The following is a 17,142-nucleotide window of genomic DNA, read 5'->3' as shown; positions in this document are numbered from 1 at the left end:
AGATAGACACCCAAGATGGGACTTGTTCTGAAGGGCCCGGAATGGCAAAACTGGGATGAAAGGGAACACTTCTTGATGCAAAATCTAAAAGAACCATCTAAGAAGCAGAACTGTCCAATACCAAACGGGTTGCGTGGCAAAGTGAGAGTCTTGGTGTTTTTTTAAAAAAATATATTTTATTGATATTTTTACACAGAGGAAGGCAGAGGTATAGAGAGTTAGAAACATTGATGGGAGAAAAACATTGAACAGCTGCCTCTGCACACCCCCTACCGGGGATGTACCTGCAACCAAGGTACATGCCCTTGACCGGAATCGAATCTGGGACCCTTCAGTCTGCAGGCCGATGCTCCATTCACCAAGCCAAACCAGCCAGGGCGAGAGTCTTGTTTTGATGGTATTGTGAATGACCACAACCACCTGACCCCAAGCGGGATGGGGAGTTTGACAGAGGGCTCTCCCAGCCAGTGTCCTTCCGGTTACAAAGTAAGAGAGACCTTCTCACCGAAACCGGTTTGGCTCAGTGGATAGATCATCAGCCTGAGGACTGAAGGGTCCCAGGTTCGATTCCGGTCAAGGGCATGTACCTTGGTTGCGGGCACATTCTGGTAGGGAATGTACAAGAGGCAGCTGATCGATGATTCTCTCTCATCGATGTTTCTTTATTATTATTATTATTATTTTTATATATTTTATTGATTTTATACAGAGAGGAAGAGAGAGAGAGATAGAGAGTTAGAAACATCGATGAGAGAGAGTCATCAATCAGCTGCCTCTTGCACACCCCCTACCGGGGATATGCCCGCAACCAAGGTACATGCCCTTGACCGGAATCGAACCCGGGACCCTTCAGTCCCCAAGCCATTGAGCCAAACCGGTCCCGGCTCTCTCATCGATGTTTCTAACTCTCTCTTCCTCTCTGTAAAAAAATCAATAAACTATATTAAAAATAAATAAATAAAAATAAAAGAGTGACCTTCTCACGGCAGCTCAGGTGAGGTGGGAAATCTGGAGAGAAGGCAGCTCTCACTGGCCCCCAGGAAAACCCAAGCAACTTGGCTGCGGGAGGAGGGGGATGAGATCAGCTCCAGGCCGGCCCCACTGTGGTGACTCAGCTCTCGGCTCTGATTCCGGGGGTTTTGTAGTTCACGTTCTTTCCCAGGAATCTGGAAGGCCATTGGCAGGACTTTGGATATGGCTTCCTCTGAGTCAGGCCTTCAGTCCTGGTTCAGTCCGCGGTGGTCATGGGGGTGGAGTCTCGCGATGCAAACACGAGAGCATGTGACAGAGACCTCCATGCTGTGGGGGTAAAAATTCTCAGAAAAGTTGGGAGGGCAGACACTGTCAACATGATGCTCCTGTCCAAACTCATTCGGAGTCAAAAACGATTCCATGCAGGTGATGTTCTTCGTGGGGTTGTAACGAGGTCAGGACTAATTACTACTCAGTTGAAGGCGTCCACTTGAATGAAAGTGAGGGGATGGGAGCCCTAGCTGGTTGGCTCAGTGGGTAGAGCATCGGCCTGCTGACCAAAGGGTCCCAGGTTCAATTCTGGTCAAGGGCATGCACCTCGGTTGCAGGCTCCTTCCCAGCCCGGGTCCTGGCCATGGCACATGCAGGAGGCAACCAATCGATGTGTTTCTCTCACATCAATGTTTCTCTCTGTCTTTCCCTCTCCCTTCCACTCTCTCTAAAATTCAATGGAGAAATATCTTTGGATGAGGATTAAAACAAAACAAAAAATGAAGTGAGGGGACAGGAGAGGTGGGGGCAAGGCCGTGGGAAGAAGTGATGAGAAGGCAGTAGCAGTAGCCCACGGGGCAACTCACAGGCCTACACACAGGTTGCCTGCTGAGACACACGGAGTCTGGGACAGAGCCACCCGCTGGCTGAATTGCAAGTTACCCTCCATCTGTATCAATGCAGATTTTTTTACATGCAGTTTTAAAATTACCTTTTAGCTGAAACCGGTTTGGCTCAGTGGATAGAGTGTCAGCCTGTGGACTGAAGGGTCCCACGTTCGATTCCTGTCAAGGGCATGTATCTTGGTTGCGGGCATATCCTCAGTAGGGGGTGTGCAAGAGGCTGTGCTGATTGATGATTCTCTCTCATCGATGTTTCTAACTCTCTATCCCTCTCTCTTCCTCTCTGTAAAAAATCAATAAAATATATTTTAAAAAATTAATTAACTTTTAAATTTGAAAATAGTTTTACATTTACAATCAGTTTTCCACTGATATAATTTTTAAAAAATATATTTTATTGATTTTTTACAGAGAGGAAGAGAGAGGGATAGAGAGTTAGAAACATCGATGAGAGAGAATCATCGATCAGCTGCCTCTTGCACGCCCCCTACTGGGGATGTGCCCGAAACCAAGGTACATGCCCTTTGACCAGAATCGAACCCGGACCCTTCAGTCCGCAGGCCGACGCTCCATCCACTGAGCCAAACCGGTTTCGGCCCACTGATATAATTTTTTCCATTTTAGGATCCCATTCAAAGAACCCATGTAAGTTTCCCAGAACAAATGACCACAAACGTAGTGGCTTAAAACAATCAAGATTTATTCTCTCACAGTTCTGGAGGCCGGAAGTCCAAAACCTGCAGGGTGTCTCCATCTGGATCCTTCCACATCTCCTCCAGCTTCGGGCGGCCCTGGGCGGCCCCTGGCGGCCCACGGGCAGCTATGCCTCAGAGCTGAGGACTCCGGCCTGCACTTTCGTCTCTCCATGACCTTCATTCATTGCACGTCTGGGTGCCTGTCTCACATCGCCCTCTCCCTTCTCTTCTAAATCGTTGGATTTAGGGCTCACCTTACATTCGGGATAATCTCATCCTGCGATACTTAGCTTAACGGCCCCTGGAAGATCCTATTTCCAAATGAGTTCACATTCACAGGTTCCGAGGTTAGGGCTTGGACATATTTTGGGGGGGACACAATTTGACCCCCTGTAACAACACCACATTACACTCTGTCTCCTACGATGGTGCATGCGCTGATGGCTCTGGGAGAAGGTGCGGTTCGATTCCATGAGCATTTACCCAGCACATTTCCTTGGGCCCAGCCCTGGGCTGGGTACTGTGAGGGGTACTGGGTACTGAGTACTGAGCCCTGTCTTCCCGGGGTTTACAGTCTTCTGGGAATGACACCAGCCATGTACTGAGAGAGCAGGGAGTCCAGGGAAGGGGCGCAGGGGGCCACTCCCTTAGGCAGCTCATGACCCCACAGCCATGCAGGAAAGGGACCAGGGTCCGATGCAGGGTGACAGCTGTGCAATCCACATCAGCAGGGTGTGCTGTGACGGCTTGAGGGGGGTTGGGGGAGGATAGGGACAAAGCGGGGGGGGGGGGGGGGAGCTGCAGAGAGCAAGGCAAGGATCTGGCCATGGGGTAGGAGAAGCAGGCCAAGATCCCACTATACAGAGCTAAGCGGAAGCACTGAGACCCTAAGTTCCTTGGGGTCAGGGACCCCAAGCTAGCAGGGGGGCTCACAAGGAGCAGAGCCAGTGATGTCCAGAAAACACTGACACGGAGGGAGCAGAAGCAGCACCTGGCTGACTGGGACCAAGCCGGTGAGTGCTGACCAGGCTCCAGATTCCCTCTGCCCCAGGCCAGCACTGGCCACAACTGGGGAGCTCACCCTGACAGAGAGGTGGGGAAACAGGGCTCAGTGATCACAGGTCACTACAGCCACAGCTACTGGGGAACTGAGAATTGAGATGGAGCAGCAGAGACAAAAGGGAGAAGGAGCGGACTGATGCATGACGGGACTCCGGAGATAAAAGCTCAGGGCAGGGAAAACACATCAGAGTCCTGGTCTGAGGGGCAGAGCGGAGAGAAAAGGCGGGGTAAAAAGGTGAGGGCAGCCCTAGCTGGTGTGGCTCAGTGAATAGGGCATTGGCCTGTGGACTGAAGGGTCCCGGGTTCAATTCCATCCAGGGGCTCATGCCTAGGTTGTGGGCTCGATCCCTTGTAGGGGGCTTGCAGGAGGCAGCTACTCAAGTGATTCTCTCTCATCATTGATGTTTCTACCTCTCTCTCCCTCTCGCTTCCTCTCTGAAATCAATAAAAATACATTTTTAAAAAAGAAGGTGAGGAACTCAAGTATACAATAGAGTTCCTTGATTCCTAGCAGCCCAGCAAAGGCATTAAACGTCACAGCCTGTGGAATGGGGTGGCCTGGGTTCAAATCCTGCCTCTTCCTCTCCCCAGCTGTGCCACTTGGGGCAAGTTACTTAACCTCTCTGGGCCTCCCCTGGGGGTAATAATAGTCCCTGCCTTCCCAGGGTTGTTTGAAGGATTGCCTTAGAATGTATGAAGCGCTGAGAGCAGGACCTGGCACATGGTACTATGTAAACATTTGTGAGTAGTACACTTAGGTAAAGTGCACATTAATCAATATTTCCCAAATTGTGTTCCACTAAGAAGTGTTCTTTCCACCAAAAAGATTCTTACAGTTAAATCAATTTGGAAAATGTCTTCTATCATATCCACAACAAGCTGGCATGTCTGGAGTTAAAAAAAAAAAAAAAAAAAAAAAAAAAGGCCCTGATCAGTTTTCTCAGTGGTTAGAGCATCGGCTCACCATGAATCAAAGGGTTCAGGGTTCGATTCACAGTCAAGGGCATGTATCTGTTCCTCAGTTGCAGGTTCCCAGTCCCAGTAGGGACTCATGCAGGAGGCAACCAATTGATGTATCTCTCTCTCACATCAATGTTTCTCTCTTTCTCTCTCTCTCTCTACCCCCACCTCCTCTCTTCCTTCCACACTCTCTAGAAATCAATAGGAAAAAAATATCCTCGGGTGAGGATTAAAATAATTAATAATAATAATAATAACAATAATAGCAATAAATAAAAGTGGGTTCTTTTTAAAGAAAGAAAGAGGAAAAAAAAAAAAAAACCCACACCAAACCTGTCTAACTTTATTCAGCCTAGTGGTTCCCAAATGTAGCGGACCATGGAAGCTCTGGACACCGTGTGGGAGTGTTCCACGGGACCCCAGTTTGGGAAGCGCAATACAGGAAGGCAGTGGGGAGTCTCTGGAAGTAGGGGAAGGGGCCTCTGGGAGAAACCGTGGGCAGGGGTCGGCCACAGGAAGCCCCACGTGCCAGAGAAGAGGGAAGGAGGGGGCACAGATGCCAGGGGCGAAGGGCCATAGAGAAGGAAAGGGTGCATGGGAGAGGCCCACGGTGGGCAGGGGACTACAAAGACCAGGGTGCTGCTGGGTGTGGAGGGGAGAACTGAGGAGGCTGATGGGATCCTGGGAATTCCGTACACACCCTCTCAGCCTCTGCCCACTCAGGCCACCACTCCCTCCCCGTGGGCTTCCCTGAGGACAGGCCTGGAGAGGGGAAGGTGGGGTCAGCTGCCTTCTGGGAAAGAACACCCCCCCGAAAGGCACAGAGGCATGCCGCCCCACTATGCACAGTTCGAGGCATGCTGCCCCACTATGTGCAGATCGAGGCATGCTGCCCCACTATGCGCAGATTGTGTGGTTGTAAAACCGACAGCAGTTGATCAGGGCCTCGGGGCCGAACTCCGGGCCGGCACTGAAAGAAAGCAAAGGCTGCGGTCCGACCTCCAGAACTGGCTCTGCTGGCCCCCTGGAGGCTGTGCAACCCTGGGAAAGTGGCTCCACGTCTCTGGTCCACCTTTCCTCCCCAAGTTTGGTCCTCAAGCCCCGCTTCCTCCACCCCTGGCCACGTCATCCACCACGGCCATGACCTCTCTAGCCCATGCCCGGGTGCCCACGCAGCCCCCGGCCCTCACCTCTGGAAGGCCTCGCGGCAGCACTGGTACACCTCGAAGCTGCTGCTGCTGAGGGTCGCGTTCAGGAGGCTCGCACAGTTGACCTCGGCTCCCCAGGGCACGTAGAGGATCCCTGTGCAGGGAAAGCAGATGGTGAGCAGGGCCCATCCCCTCACTCCCCACCCCCAGGGCCCCCCGAAGAGTCCAGAGCCCCAGGGCCCGGCCCAGGGGGAAATCGGGACTCACCTGCCACACAGGCGTTCACCAGGGACACGCAGGCCCCTGTGCACAGCGCCCGCAGCACGATCTGGGAGAAGTCGCTCTTCCGTTGGGGGGCCATGGAGGCTGCGAGGGGACAGGGATGCTCAGGGCCAGGACTCCGGGGGGCCCCTCTGTGTGTGCTCTGCACCGCGGGCTGCAGTTGCTGACTCTCCTTCCTCTTCTAGGTGGCCAGGGGATGGACACTGTCCCCCTGACGCTGGCTGAGTTGGGGAGTCCTTGGCCTGATATGGGCCACTAGGTAGCACCCCACGCCTCTCCACACACATCCCCAGAGGCAGAGGCAGGAAAAGAACCTGAGCCTGGCCCAAACCTGTTTGGCTCAGTGGATAGAGCATTAGCCTGCGGACTGAAAGGTCCCAGGTTCGATTCCTGTCAAGGGCATGTACCTTGGTTGCGGGCACATCCCCAGTATGGGGTGTGCAAGAGGCAGCTGATCAATGATTCTCTCTAATCGATGTTTCTAACTCTCTATCCCTCTGTCTTCCTCTCTGTAAAAAAATCAATAAAATATATATATATATTTTTAAAAAAGAACCTGAGACTGGAATCAGACCTGGGATTCAATAGCTCAGACCTGGGATTCAATACGGGCCTAGCCATTGGCTAGCTGTGTGACTTAGGCCATCACTCCACTTCTCCACGAATCGGTGTCCTCCTCTGTGAAACGGGGAGGTTGCACGCCCAGGCAGGGGGACTGCGAAGGGTGGAAGTGGTTTCTGCAGAGAGCTGAGAGCTGGGCCCCAGGCCTGCTGGTCCACTGGGAGCCGGAAATGGCAGGCCAGGGTCTCAGGAGAGAGCAGCATTGTGCTTCCGGTCCCTCCCCAGACCCCAGAGCCAGGCTCGGCCTGGGCCGCTTCCGGAAGCCAAGAAATCATGAGTTCCCGGGCTGGGAGGAACCTCCATGGCCATCTCGCTCAGGCCTTGCCTTAGGGGTGTCGAACTCAATCAGAGAGGGGGCCAAAATCTAAAATCCAGCCTAAATCGCAGGCCGAATGGTTTACTGAACAGTCATAAACTGACAATGTCATAAACTGACAGCGGAGTGCAGTGATGACAGCGCGGTGCGGGCCACATTGCAAGGCCTGGCGGGCTGGATTTGGCCCGCGGGCCTTGTGTTTGACACATGTGCGGGGAGCTGAGGCCTACAGGAACCCAGGAAGTTGTTCTTAGCCAGGACTAGAGCCCAGGTCCCCGACAGTCCAGGACGCCCGGGATTGCCCCCCCCCCCCCCCATCCCACCCCCTGCAAGACTCACTCAGGCCTCCCAGCATGATGCCAATGGAGCTGAGGTTGGCGAATCCACAGAGGGCATACGTCGTGAGGATTTCTGCTCGGACCTGGAATTACAGAGGATGAGTGAGGAGGGGGTCCCTCAGACGAGACAGGAGCACCCTACACCACCCGGCTCCCTGGCCTTCACACCACCCACTTGCTCTGTGTGTGTGTTTGTTTGTTTTTTTAAATATATTTTATTGATTTTTCACTGAGAGGAAGGGAGAGGGATAGAGAGCTAGAAACATCGATGAGAGAAATACATTGACCAGCTGCCTCTTGCACACCCCCTACTGGGGATGTGCCCGCAACCAAGGTACATGCCCTTGACAGGAATCGAACCTGGGACCCTTCAGTCCACAGACTGATGCTCTCTCCACTGAGCCAAACCGGTTTCGGCATGCTTGATTGTTTTTTTTTTAAATATATTTTTATTGGTTTCAAAGAGGAAGGGAAACGGAGAGAAAGAAACATCAGTGGTGGGAGAGAATCATTATCGGCTGTCTCCTGTACACTCTACACTGGGGATCAAGCCTGTAACCCTGGCATGTGCCCCTACCAGGAATGGAACTTCGACCTCCTAGTTCATAGGTGGATGTAAGTTCCATGACACCAGGATCTGTCTAATTCCCCTTTCTATTCCTGGCACCTCACAGAATGCATGGCACCTCAGAAGTCTCAACAGATACTTGCTGAAGTAATGAAGTTCATAAAAAAAATGACCCTGCTGTAGCCGAAACCGGTTTGGCTCAGTGGATAGAGCGTCTGCCTGCAGACTGAAAGGTCCCAGGTTCGATTCCGGTCAAGGGCATGTACATTGGTTGCAGGCACATCTCCGGTAGGGGGTGTGTAAGAGGCAGCTGGTTGATGTTTCTCTCTCATTGACGTTTCTAGCTCTCTATCTCTCTCCCTTCCTCTCTGTAAAATATCAATAAAATATATATATATTTTTAAAAATGACCCTGCTCTGGGTGGGTGGCTTAGTTGGTTGGAGCATCGTCCCATACACCAAAAGGTTGTGGGTTTGATTCCTGATCAGGGTACAAACCTAGGTTACAGGTTCGATCCCTGGTCGGGGGGAGTATATGGAGGGTAATAGATCAATGTTTCTCTCTCACATTGATGTTTCTCTCTATCCCTCCCTCTCTATAAAAATCAATAAACATATCCTCGGGAAAGGATTATTATTTTTTATTTTTTTTATTTTTTAATATTTTATTGATTTCCTACAGAGAGAAAGAGAGAAGGACAGAGAGTTAGAAACATTGATGAGAGCCGAAACCGGTTTGGCTCAGTGGGTAGAGCATCGGTCTGTGGACTGAAAGGTCCTGGGTTCAATTCCGGTCAAGGGCATGTACTTTGGTTGCGGGCATATCCCTGGTAGGGGGTGTGCAAGAGGCAGCTGGTCGATGTTTCTCTCTCACTGAAGTTTCTAGCTCTCTATCTCTCTCCCTTCCTCTCTGTAAAAAATCAATAAAATATATTTTTTTAAAAAAAGAAAGAAACATCAATGAGAGAGAATCATTGATCAGCTGCCTCTTGCACACCCCCTACTGGAGATGTGCCCAAAACCAAGGCACATCTTGACCGGAATCGAACCTGGGACCCTTCAGTCTGCAGGCTGACGCTCTATCCACTGAGCCACACCGGTTTAGGCTCGAATAAGGATTTTTAAAAATGGTCCTGTACCATCCACTATCTCTAGAGAAGAGACTGAGGGAGGAGCTGAGGTTGAGGAGTGAGGGGAGGATCTGTGCTTTTTACTCCATATAAACTTTTTTTTTAAATGAGTACATTCCTTTACAATTAAAAGACAAAAAGCCTATTTCATGTTAAAAGTTCCTAGTTACCCAAGAAACATAAATGAACACGATGTGCTATTATTTGCCCAATTTAACTAGCTGCTAGCGGAGCTTCTTTTTTTGAAGAGGCTCCTCAGTGTCCTTCCGTGTGGGGTGAAGTCACTGCTCACGGGCCCAGCTGGGGGTGACTGCAGCTGCGATGGCCCTTTGGGAACGTTACTGGCGACCACAGGAGGACCCGCCCCGCGACTGAGTCAGCCCGCATCTGGGAATGCTCCTGAGGAAATGACCCGAGAGCAGGGAGAAGTTCTGTAAACAAACCTCTCCCCTTCTGCACTGTATATAATCACCAAATAATGGAATTAACCTGAATTGATGATATATCCATATCATGTTTGATATATGCGATGGGTGAGGATAGAGATATAAAAAGTGAAGCTTAGCCCTGGCTGGTGTGGCTCAGTGGATAGAGCATCAACCTGTGAACGGAAGGGTCCCTGGCTCAGTTCTGGTCAAGGGCACATGCCCAGGTTGCAGGCTAGATCACCAGTGGGGGGCGTGCAGGAGGCAGCCGAGCAATGATTCTCTCTCATCATTGATGTTTCTTTCTTTTAAAAAAAAAAATATATATATATATTGAATTTTTATAGAGAGGAAGAGAGGGATAGAAAGCTGGAAACATTGATGAGAGAGAAGCATCGATCAGCTGCCTCTTGCACACCCCCTACTGGGGATGTGCCTGCAACCAAGGTACATGCCCTTGATTGGAATCGAACCCGGGACCTTTCAGTCTGGAAGCCGATGCTCTATCCACTGAGCCAAACCGGTTTCGGCTCTCATCATTGATGTTTCTATCTCTCTCTCCCTTTCCCTTTCCCTCAGAAATCAATAATAATTTTAAAAAAATGTATTTTTAAATGAAGTTTAGCCCAGTCGGTGTGGCTCAGGGGTTGAGTATCAACCTATGAACCAGGAGGTCACGGTTCGGACACTCACGGAGATCCACTGCTTCTTGGCGCCGACCCACTCCTCCACCCCCGCCAGGCGGCGCTGCTTGTACCGGGAGAGCTCCTGGTAGGCCACAAACTCGTTCAGGAACAGCTTGATCCCCAGCAGCTCGGCCACCACCGGGCAGTCCTCCCAGGCGACGCCCATCAAGAACGCCACGGGCCGCAGGATGTAGGAGCAGAGCAGCTGAGTGAGACACAGGGCAAGCGGAGCTAGCTGCTGGGACCCGGGCAGGCCTGGGCTCTGCTGGCTGCCCACCGCCGCCCACTGCCCGGGACTGGCCCCTCCACCTGGAAGCTGAGCCCCTGGATGTCCACCATGTCGCCCAGCCAGGAGAAGGCGGCGTTGATGAAGGCCAGCACGGCCAGGAAGGCGATCAGGTTGGCCGCGATGTTGGCGACGACCCTCACGGAGATGGCGGCCCCGTTGCTGGCGGCTTCTAAGATGTTCTGAGCGTCTCTGTTGTGGGGAGCAAGAGCCATCTTACTGCCCCAGCCCCACAGACACAGGGTCTCTCATCCTATGGTAGGGGTGTCGAACTCAATCAGAGAAGGGGCCAAAATCTAAAATCCAGCCTAAATCGCGGGCCGAATGGTTTACTGAACAGTCATAAACTGACAATGTCATAAACTGACAGCGGAGTGCAGTGATGACAGCGCGGTGCGGGCCACATTGAAAGGCCTGGCGGGCTGGATTTGGCCCGCAGGCCTCGTGTTTGACACATGTGTCCTATGGGGTCAGAGGAGAACCCTGGACAATGTTGTTCAGAGCCCAAGGTCCTTGTTTTCCCTTTGACACCCAGGGAGAGAAGGGCTGGTCCCACTCCTGGGACGAGACCCAGACTCCCAGGGCAGAGCTGCCCACGACAGGAGCCACGAGCCACATGTGGCTTCGGAGCACTTGAAAGGAGACTGCTCGGAATTGAGGTATATTGTAAGTAGAAATGAGACACTAGGTTTTTAAGAGATTCAGTACCAAAAAAAAAAAAAAAAAAAAAAAAATCAATATTAAAAACATTTATAAAAATGTTGAGGCCTGACCAGTGTGGCTCAGTGGATAGAGCATCGGCCTGCGGACTCAAGGGTCCCAGGTTCGATTCCGGTAAGGGCATGTGCCTTGGTTGCGGGCACATCGCCAGTGGGGAGTGTGCAGGAGGCAGCTGGTCGATGTTTCTAACTCTCTATCCCTCTCCTTTCCTCTCTGTAAAAAAATCATAAAATGCATCTTTTAAAAATGTTGAGAAGATAATATTTTGGATATTTTGGTTTAATAAAGTATTTTATTAAAATTTCCTGCTTTTTAAAAACTTTTTTAAACACAGCGACTAGAAAATTTTAAATCATATTTCGCTGCTCTGGAAGGGTTTGTGAGGTTGGGGCCGGGTACTGTAGCCCCAAGCACATTTGTCAAAAGTGATATCTTTTCAAGATTTTTCTATCTTTTTAAAAAATATTTTTATTGATTTCAGAGAAAAAGGGAGAAGGAGAGAGAGCTATAAACATGAACGATGAGAATCATTGATTGGCTGCCTTCTACATGCCCCCTCCTGGGGATTGAGCCCGCAATCCAGCATGTGCCCTTGACTGGAATCGAACCAGGAAGACTATAGTTTGCAGGCTGATGCTCTATCCACTGAGCAAAACCAGCTAGGACTATTTTTATTTATTATTTATTTATTTATTGATTGATTGATTTTTAATATGTTTTTATTGATTTCAGAAAGGAAGAGATAGAAACATTAATGATAAGAATCATTGATCGGCTGCTTCCTGCAGGCCCCCTACTGGGGATCGAGCCCACAACCAGAGCATGTGTCCTTGACTGGAATAGAACCCAGGACCCTTCAGTCTGCAGGCCGACGTTCTAGCCACTGTGCCAAACTGGCTAGGACCCTTTTTAACATTTTTAAAGGGTAGATGTTACTCCGGGGCTGTTAAGATCACGATGAAGAGATGTTAGGAGGTGAGTGAGATCTGGGACAGCGCTCGATAAGTGAATATATGACTGACGCACTGGCGGTCAGAGCTCGAGGTTTGTGGAGAAGGTGGCAAGACCCTCCTCACCACACAAGACCCAGGCCACTCTCCCAGGCCTTGACCAGCCCATTGTTTCCTGCTGGTCCAAGATGGACATTAATATGCAAGAACTGGTCCTAACTGGTTTGGCTCAGTGGATAGAGTGTCGGCCTGCAGACTCAAGGGTCCCAGGTTCGATTCCGGTCAAGGGCATGTACCTTGGTTGCGGGCATATCCCCAGTAGGGGACATGCAAGAGGCAGCTGATCGATGTTTTTCTCTCATCGATGTTTCTAGCTTTCTATCTCTCTCCCTTCCTCTCTGTACAAAATCAATAAAATATATTTTTTAAAAAAAAGAAAAGAAAAGAAAAAAGAACTGGTCCTAACTGGTTTGGCTCAGTGGATAGAGTGTCAGCCTGCAGACTCAGGGGTCCCAGGTTCGATTCCGGTCAAGGGCATGTACCTTGGTTGCGGGCACATCCCCAGTAGGGCGCGTGCAGGAGACAGCTGATTGATGTTTGCCTGTCATCAATGTTTCTCACTCTCTATCCCTCTCCCTTCCTCTCTGTAAAAAAAATAAATAAAATATATTTTTTTAAAAAGATGCAGGAACTGGAGTTTGTGTTTTTCTAAGCAAAGTCACAAAGAGAGCAGTTTAAGGCAAGAGGTGAGCCTGGGCTTGGTGGAAGGGCAGGGAACACGGGACCCACTGCTGTGCCCACCTCCCCACCCGCATGAGTCCTGCTGTGCTTACCCGGAGCTCAGCTTCACTCCCTCCTCGCTCCTGAACTTGGACTCCTCCACCTCCGGGTAGACCAGCTTGGAGAGGGCCAGCGCGCAAGGGGCGGCCATCACAGAGGCGGCAATCAAAGAGGCGGCGTCGATCTGCGAGAGTGAGATGGGGTTACAGGAGGACATGGGGGCCGAGCAGCGCAGCCCAGGGCAGTGGGGGCCACTGTACTCTGCCCCACTGGGGTGCCGTTATTGTCAGAACTGCTGCCGCCGTTGTCAATTATAATTCCTTTTATGTGCAGCCGGTCCCAGGCTGTAGAACAGAGCTCATATTTCCCCCAGGACGTCTGTAAGTCAGGCGATGAGTACAGATGGCCCTTGAGAAAGCAGGGGTCAGAGACACCGAATCCAGGATGGTCAAAAATCTGCATATAGCCGAGGCCGGTGTGGCTCAGTGGATAGAGCGTCGGTCTGCGGACTGAAAGGTCCCAGGTTCAATTCCGGTCAGGGGCATGTACATTGGTTGCGGGCACATCCCCAGTAGGGGGTGTGCAAGAGGCAGCTGGTCAATGTTTCTCTCTCATCGATGTTTCTAGCTCTCTATCTCTCTCCCTTCCTCTCTGTAAAAAATCAATAAAATATATTTTTTTAAAAATCTGCATATAGTCGAAACCGGTGTGGCTCAGTGGATAGAGCATCAGCCTGCGGACTGGAAGGTCCCAGGTTCGACTCCGGCCAAGGGCATATACCTTGGTTGCGGGCACATTCCCAGGGTGGGGGTGTGCAGGAGGCAGCTGATCGATGTTTCTCTCTCATCGATGTTTCTACCTCTCTGTCCCTCTCTATTCCTTTTTATGGAAAATCAATAAAATATTTTTAAAAAGTCACTTCTTAACATATTTTTATTGACTTCAGAGAGAAAGGGAGAGGAGAGAGAGATATGTAGAAAACATCAATGAGAAAGAATCATTGATTGGCTGCCTCCTGCATGTCCCCTACTGGGGATTGAGCCCACAACCTGGACATGTACCTTTGACCGGAATGTACCTTTGCCTGTCATCAGTGTTTCTCAATTGAACCTGGGACCCTTCAGTCTGCAGGCCAATGCTCTATCCACTGAGTCAAACTGGCCAAGGCAAGAGCACTTCTTGAATACTCACCTCTTCAAGGCAGCCCGTCACACCCACTCCTGGGTTGGAGAGCTCTTTTCAGCCTCCCACCACAGCCACCCTCAGGCCCTGGGTCCTGATGTCTCCGGGAGCCATGCTTAGAAACCCTTCCCAGCAAGATGGCGGAGCCACCTGAGCCCCAGGAATGGCCCTTCCTGGATTTCTCTCCTCACGGTGGGCCCCAACCCCTCTGCTTCCCTGGTCTCCTCCACTGCGTTGTTTACCAAACGGGGAAATTAGAGCCAAGCCAAACACATAACAGCAGGGGAGTGGCCAGGCCTTGTCAAGCTGCCATGGAAAACAATGGTCACCAGAGCTTCACAATCACAGGGGAAATGACCACAAAATGGCATGGAGAGCATAACCACAATGATGGGGAAAGTAAACTCCGAAGCTAAGCATAACACGAAATACACCACAGTGTCAACCAGTTTTCCTCTGTCCCTGGAAAGTCAGGAGTGATTTTCTTTTTTCTTCTTTTTTTTTTTTTCTTTTTTAAATATATTTTTATTGATTTTTTACAGAGAGGAAGGGAGAGAGATAGAGAGCTAGAAACATCGATGAGAGAGGAACATTGACCAGCTGCCTCCTGCACACCCCCTACCGGGGATATGCCCGCAACCAATGTACATGCCCTTGACGGGAATCGAACCCAGGACCCTTCAGTCCGCAGACCGACGCTCTACCACTGAGCCACACCGGATTCGGCTTTTTGTGTATTTTGAAATGATCACAAGGGCATATATTGCTTTTATAAACAGAAGAGTAAAATAGACTTCTTTTTAAATGTTATAGTAAGTCAACTGTATTCTGTTTTAAAATATATATATATATTTTATTGATTTTTTTACAGAGAGGAAGAGAGAGAGATAGAGAATCAGAAACATTGATGAGAGAGAGAGTCATCGATCAGCTGCCTCCTGCACACCCCCCACCGGGGGTGCACCCGCAACCAAGGTACATGCCCTTGACCGGAATCGAACCTGGGACCTTTCAGTCCGCAGGCTGACCTTCTATCCACTGAGCCAAACCGGTTTCGGCTATTTTTAAAATATTTAAAAAAAAAAAAGGTAAAATGAATTTTAATAACACATCTTATTTGACCAAATTTATCCCAAGTATTATCTTTCCACCCATGTCAACAATATTAAACTTATTAATAAGACATATGGACTTTTTCCATTCTAGGTCTCGTAGCAGATCTCATTTCAGACCAGCCCCACTTCAAGTGCTCCACAGCCAGCCACCTGTGGCTTTGTGGCTACTGGGTTGGACAACACAGGTCTAGAAATAGTAACCAGATATTAGCAATAGGAGGGTGCAGGGCAAAGGGAGCCAGGAGCTGAGCAACACTGAGAAAGGAGGAGGAAATAAGAGGGATGGATCCTCCTGTAAGTCAGAGGCTGAGGGCAGAGCAAGGATACCATGAGGAAGTGCCTCGAGGAGGGAGTGAAAGGAGAAGGTTTCAGGTGGGAAGAAGGCGGGGCTGTGGGAGGTCGGAGGCTGATGCAGTGGCGGCCAAGAGCCAGGTGGGGGCAGAAGAGAGCTTCTCTGAAACCAGACTTCTCTAGTATGAGCTTTTTACCCGGGCCAGCTGGGCGGTAGCCAGGGGGCTGCCAGCTAGAGGCTGTGAATGGAGACCCTGGTCATTCATTGGCTGGTGCTGGCAGCCTCTGCACGTTCTGTAGAGCTCCAGGGAAGTGGGCACCCAGGCCCCTACTGCCTGGGGCTGCCCTGGACTTCTGCCAGAGAAGGGGACGGAGAGCAGGTTGTGGAAAAGGGAGAGAGTTCTTCCAGGATTTTAGTCTGAAGCCACAGTAGCCAACTCAGACAGCAGAAAGGGGACCATTTTTTTTTTTATTTAAAACAAGCTGTGAGACCTAGAATCAGGTTAAGACAGTCAAAAGCCTTAAGTCCTGGAAATAGTATGGCATTCTCTCCCCTCATACACCACCTTGAAAAAAAGCTGCAGGAGCCGAAACCGGTTTGGCTCAGTGGATAGAGTGTCGGCCTGCGGACTGAAGGGTCCCGGGTTCGATTCCGGTCAAGGGCATGGACCTTGGTTGCGGGCACATTCCCAGTAGGGGGTGTGCAAGAGGCAGCTGGTCGATGACTCTCTCTCTCTCTCTCATCAATGTTTCTAACTCTCTATCCCTCTCTCTTCCTCTGTGTTAAAAAATCAATAAAATATATATATATTTTTTTTAAAAAGCTGCGCGAACAGTTTTGAGTTTCCAGTTTTTAAATATCAAACACCTTCCTACATTGATTGGAGGTGCAGTGGGCCTTTCCTAAGCCTCCGTGAGAAGCAGGTGACCTCGAAGATTCTAGATGGGAGGGTGCCAGGCTGGAAGACAGAGACAAGAGGACTTCTTGAAGTCCCAGAGTTGCCCTCTCTGCCCAGGCAGCTCTGTGGGACGGGAAGCTGAGCTGAAGAGTGCAGCCCCATGTCCTGAGGGAGGAAGTGCTGAGGGGCTGCCTGGCTTGTCCTCAAGCCTAACCCCTCGACCACCTCCAAGGCCAGAGATGAGAAGGGGAACTTGGGAGCCCAGAAGAGGACATTGGGGTCATTCTGTCATCCCCCAGCCCGTACACACACACAGCATCAGGGACAGTGAAAAGCAGACCACGGCCCACTCACTCTAGGGCAGTGGTTCTCAACCTTCCTAATGCCACGACCCTTTAATACAGTTCTTCATGTTGTGGTGATCCCCAGCCATAAAATTATTATTATTATTTTAAGTGTATTTTATTGATTTTTTACAGAGAGGAAGGGAGAGGGATAGAGAGTTAGAAACGTCAATGAGAGAGAAACATTGACCAGCTGCCTCCTGCACACCCCCATTGGGGATGTGCCCGCAACCAAGGTACATGCCCTTGACCGGACTCTAACCCTGGGACCTTTCAGTCTGCAGGCTGACGCTCTATCCATTGAGCCAAACTGGTTTCGGCCATAAAATTATTTTTGTTGCTACTTCATAACTGTAATTTTGCTACTGTTATGAATCGTAATGTAAATATCTATGTTTTCCGATGGTCTTAGGTGACCCTGCTGGTGGTTCTCAACCCCATCTCGGCATTAGAAAGGTTGAGAACCACTGCTCTAGGGG

The 17,142-nt window shown here is 50.3% G+C and overlaps 1 protein-coding gene across 1 annotated transcript in view; it reads right to left on the bottom strand.

Annotated features, from left to right (window-relative positions):
• Positions 1-4,567: 4,567 nt before the first annotated feature.
• Positions 4,568-17,142, bottom strand: part of SLC28A1 (solute carrier family 28 member 1) — a 45,068-nt gene continuing 32,493 nt past the window's right edge. Inside the window, exons 13-19 of the mRNA XM_084869129.1 lie at positions 12,886-13,016; positions 10,406-10,574; positions 10,104-10,301; positions 7,289-7,370; positions 5,998-6,096; positions 5,773-5,884; positions 4,568-5,552 (exon numbers count right to left, since the gene is read on the bottom strand). Coding sequence (XP_084725255.1) covers positions 5,480-5,552; positions 5,773-5,884; positions 5,998-6,096; positions 7,289-7,370; positions 10,104-10,301; positions 10,406-10,574; positions 12,886-13,016 — 864 coding nt within the window. The 3' untranslated portion in view covers positions 4,568-5,479. The remainder of the gene's footprint in view (positions 5,553-5,772; positions 5,885-5,997; positions 6,097-7,288; positions 7,371-10,103; positions 10,302-10,405; positions 10,575-12,885; positions 13,017-17,142) is intronic.

The sequence above is a fragment of the Pipistrellus hanaki genome (assembly GCF_964339955.1).
Source record: "Pipistrellus hanaki genome assembly, chromosome: 21".
NCBI classification, from domain to species: Eukaryota; Metazoa; Chordata; class Mammalia; order Chiroptera; family Vespertilionidae; genus Pipistrellus; species Pipistrellus hanaki.
This window is presented reverse-complemented; position numbering and strand designations above follow the sequence as displayed.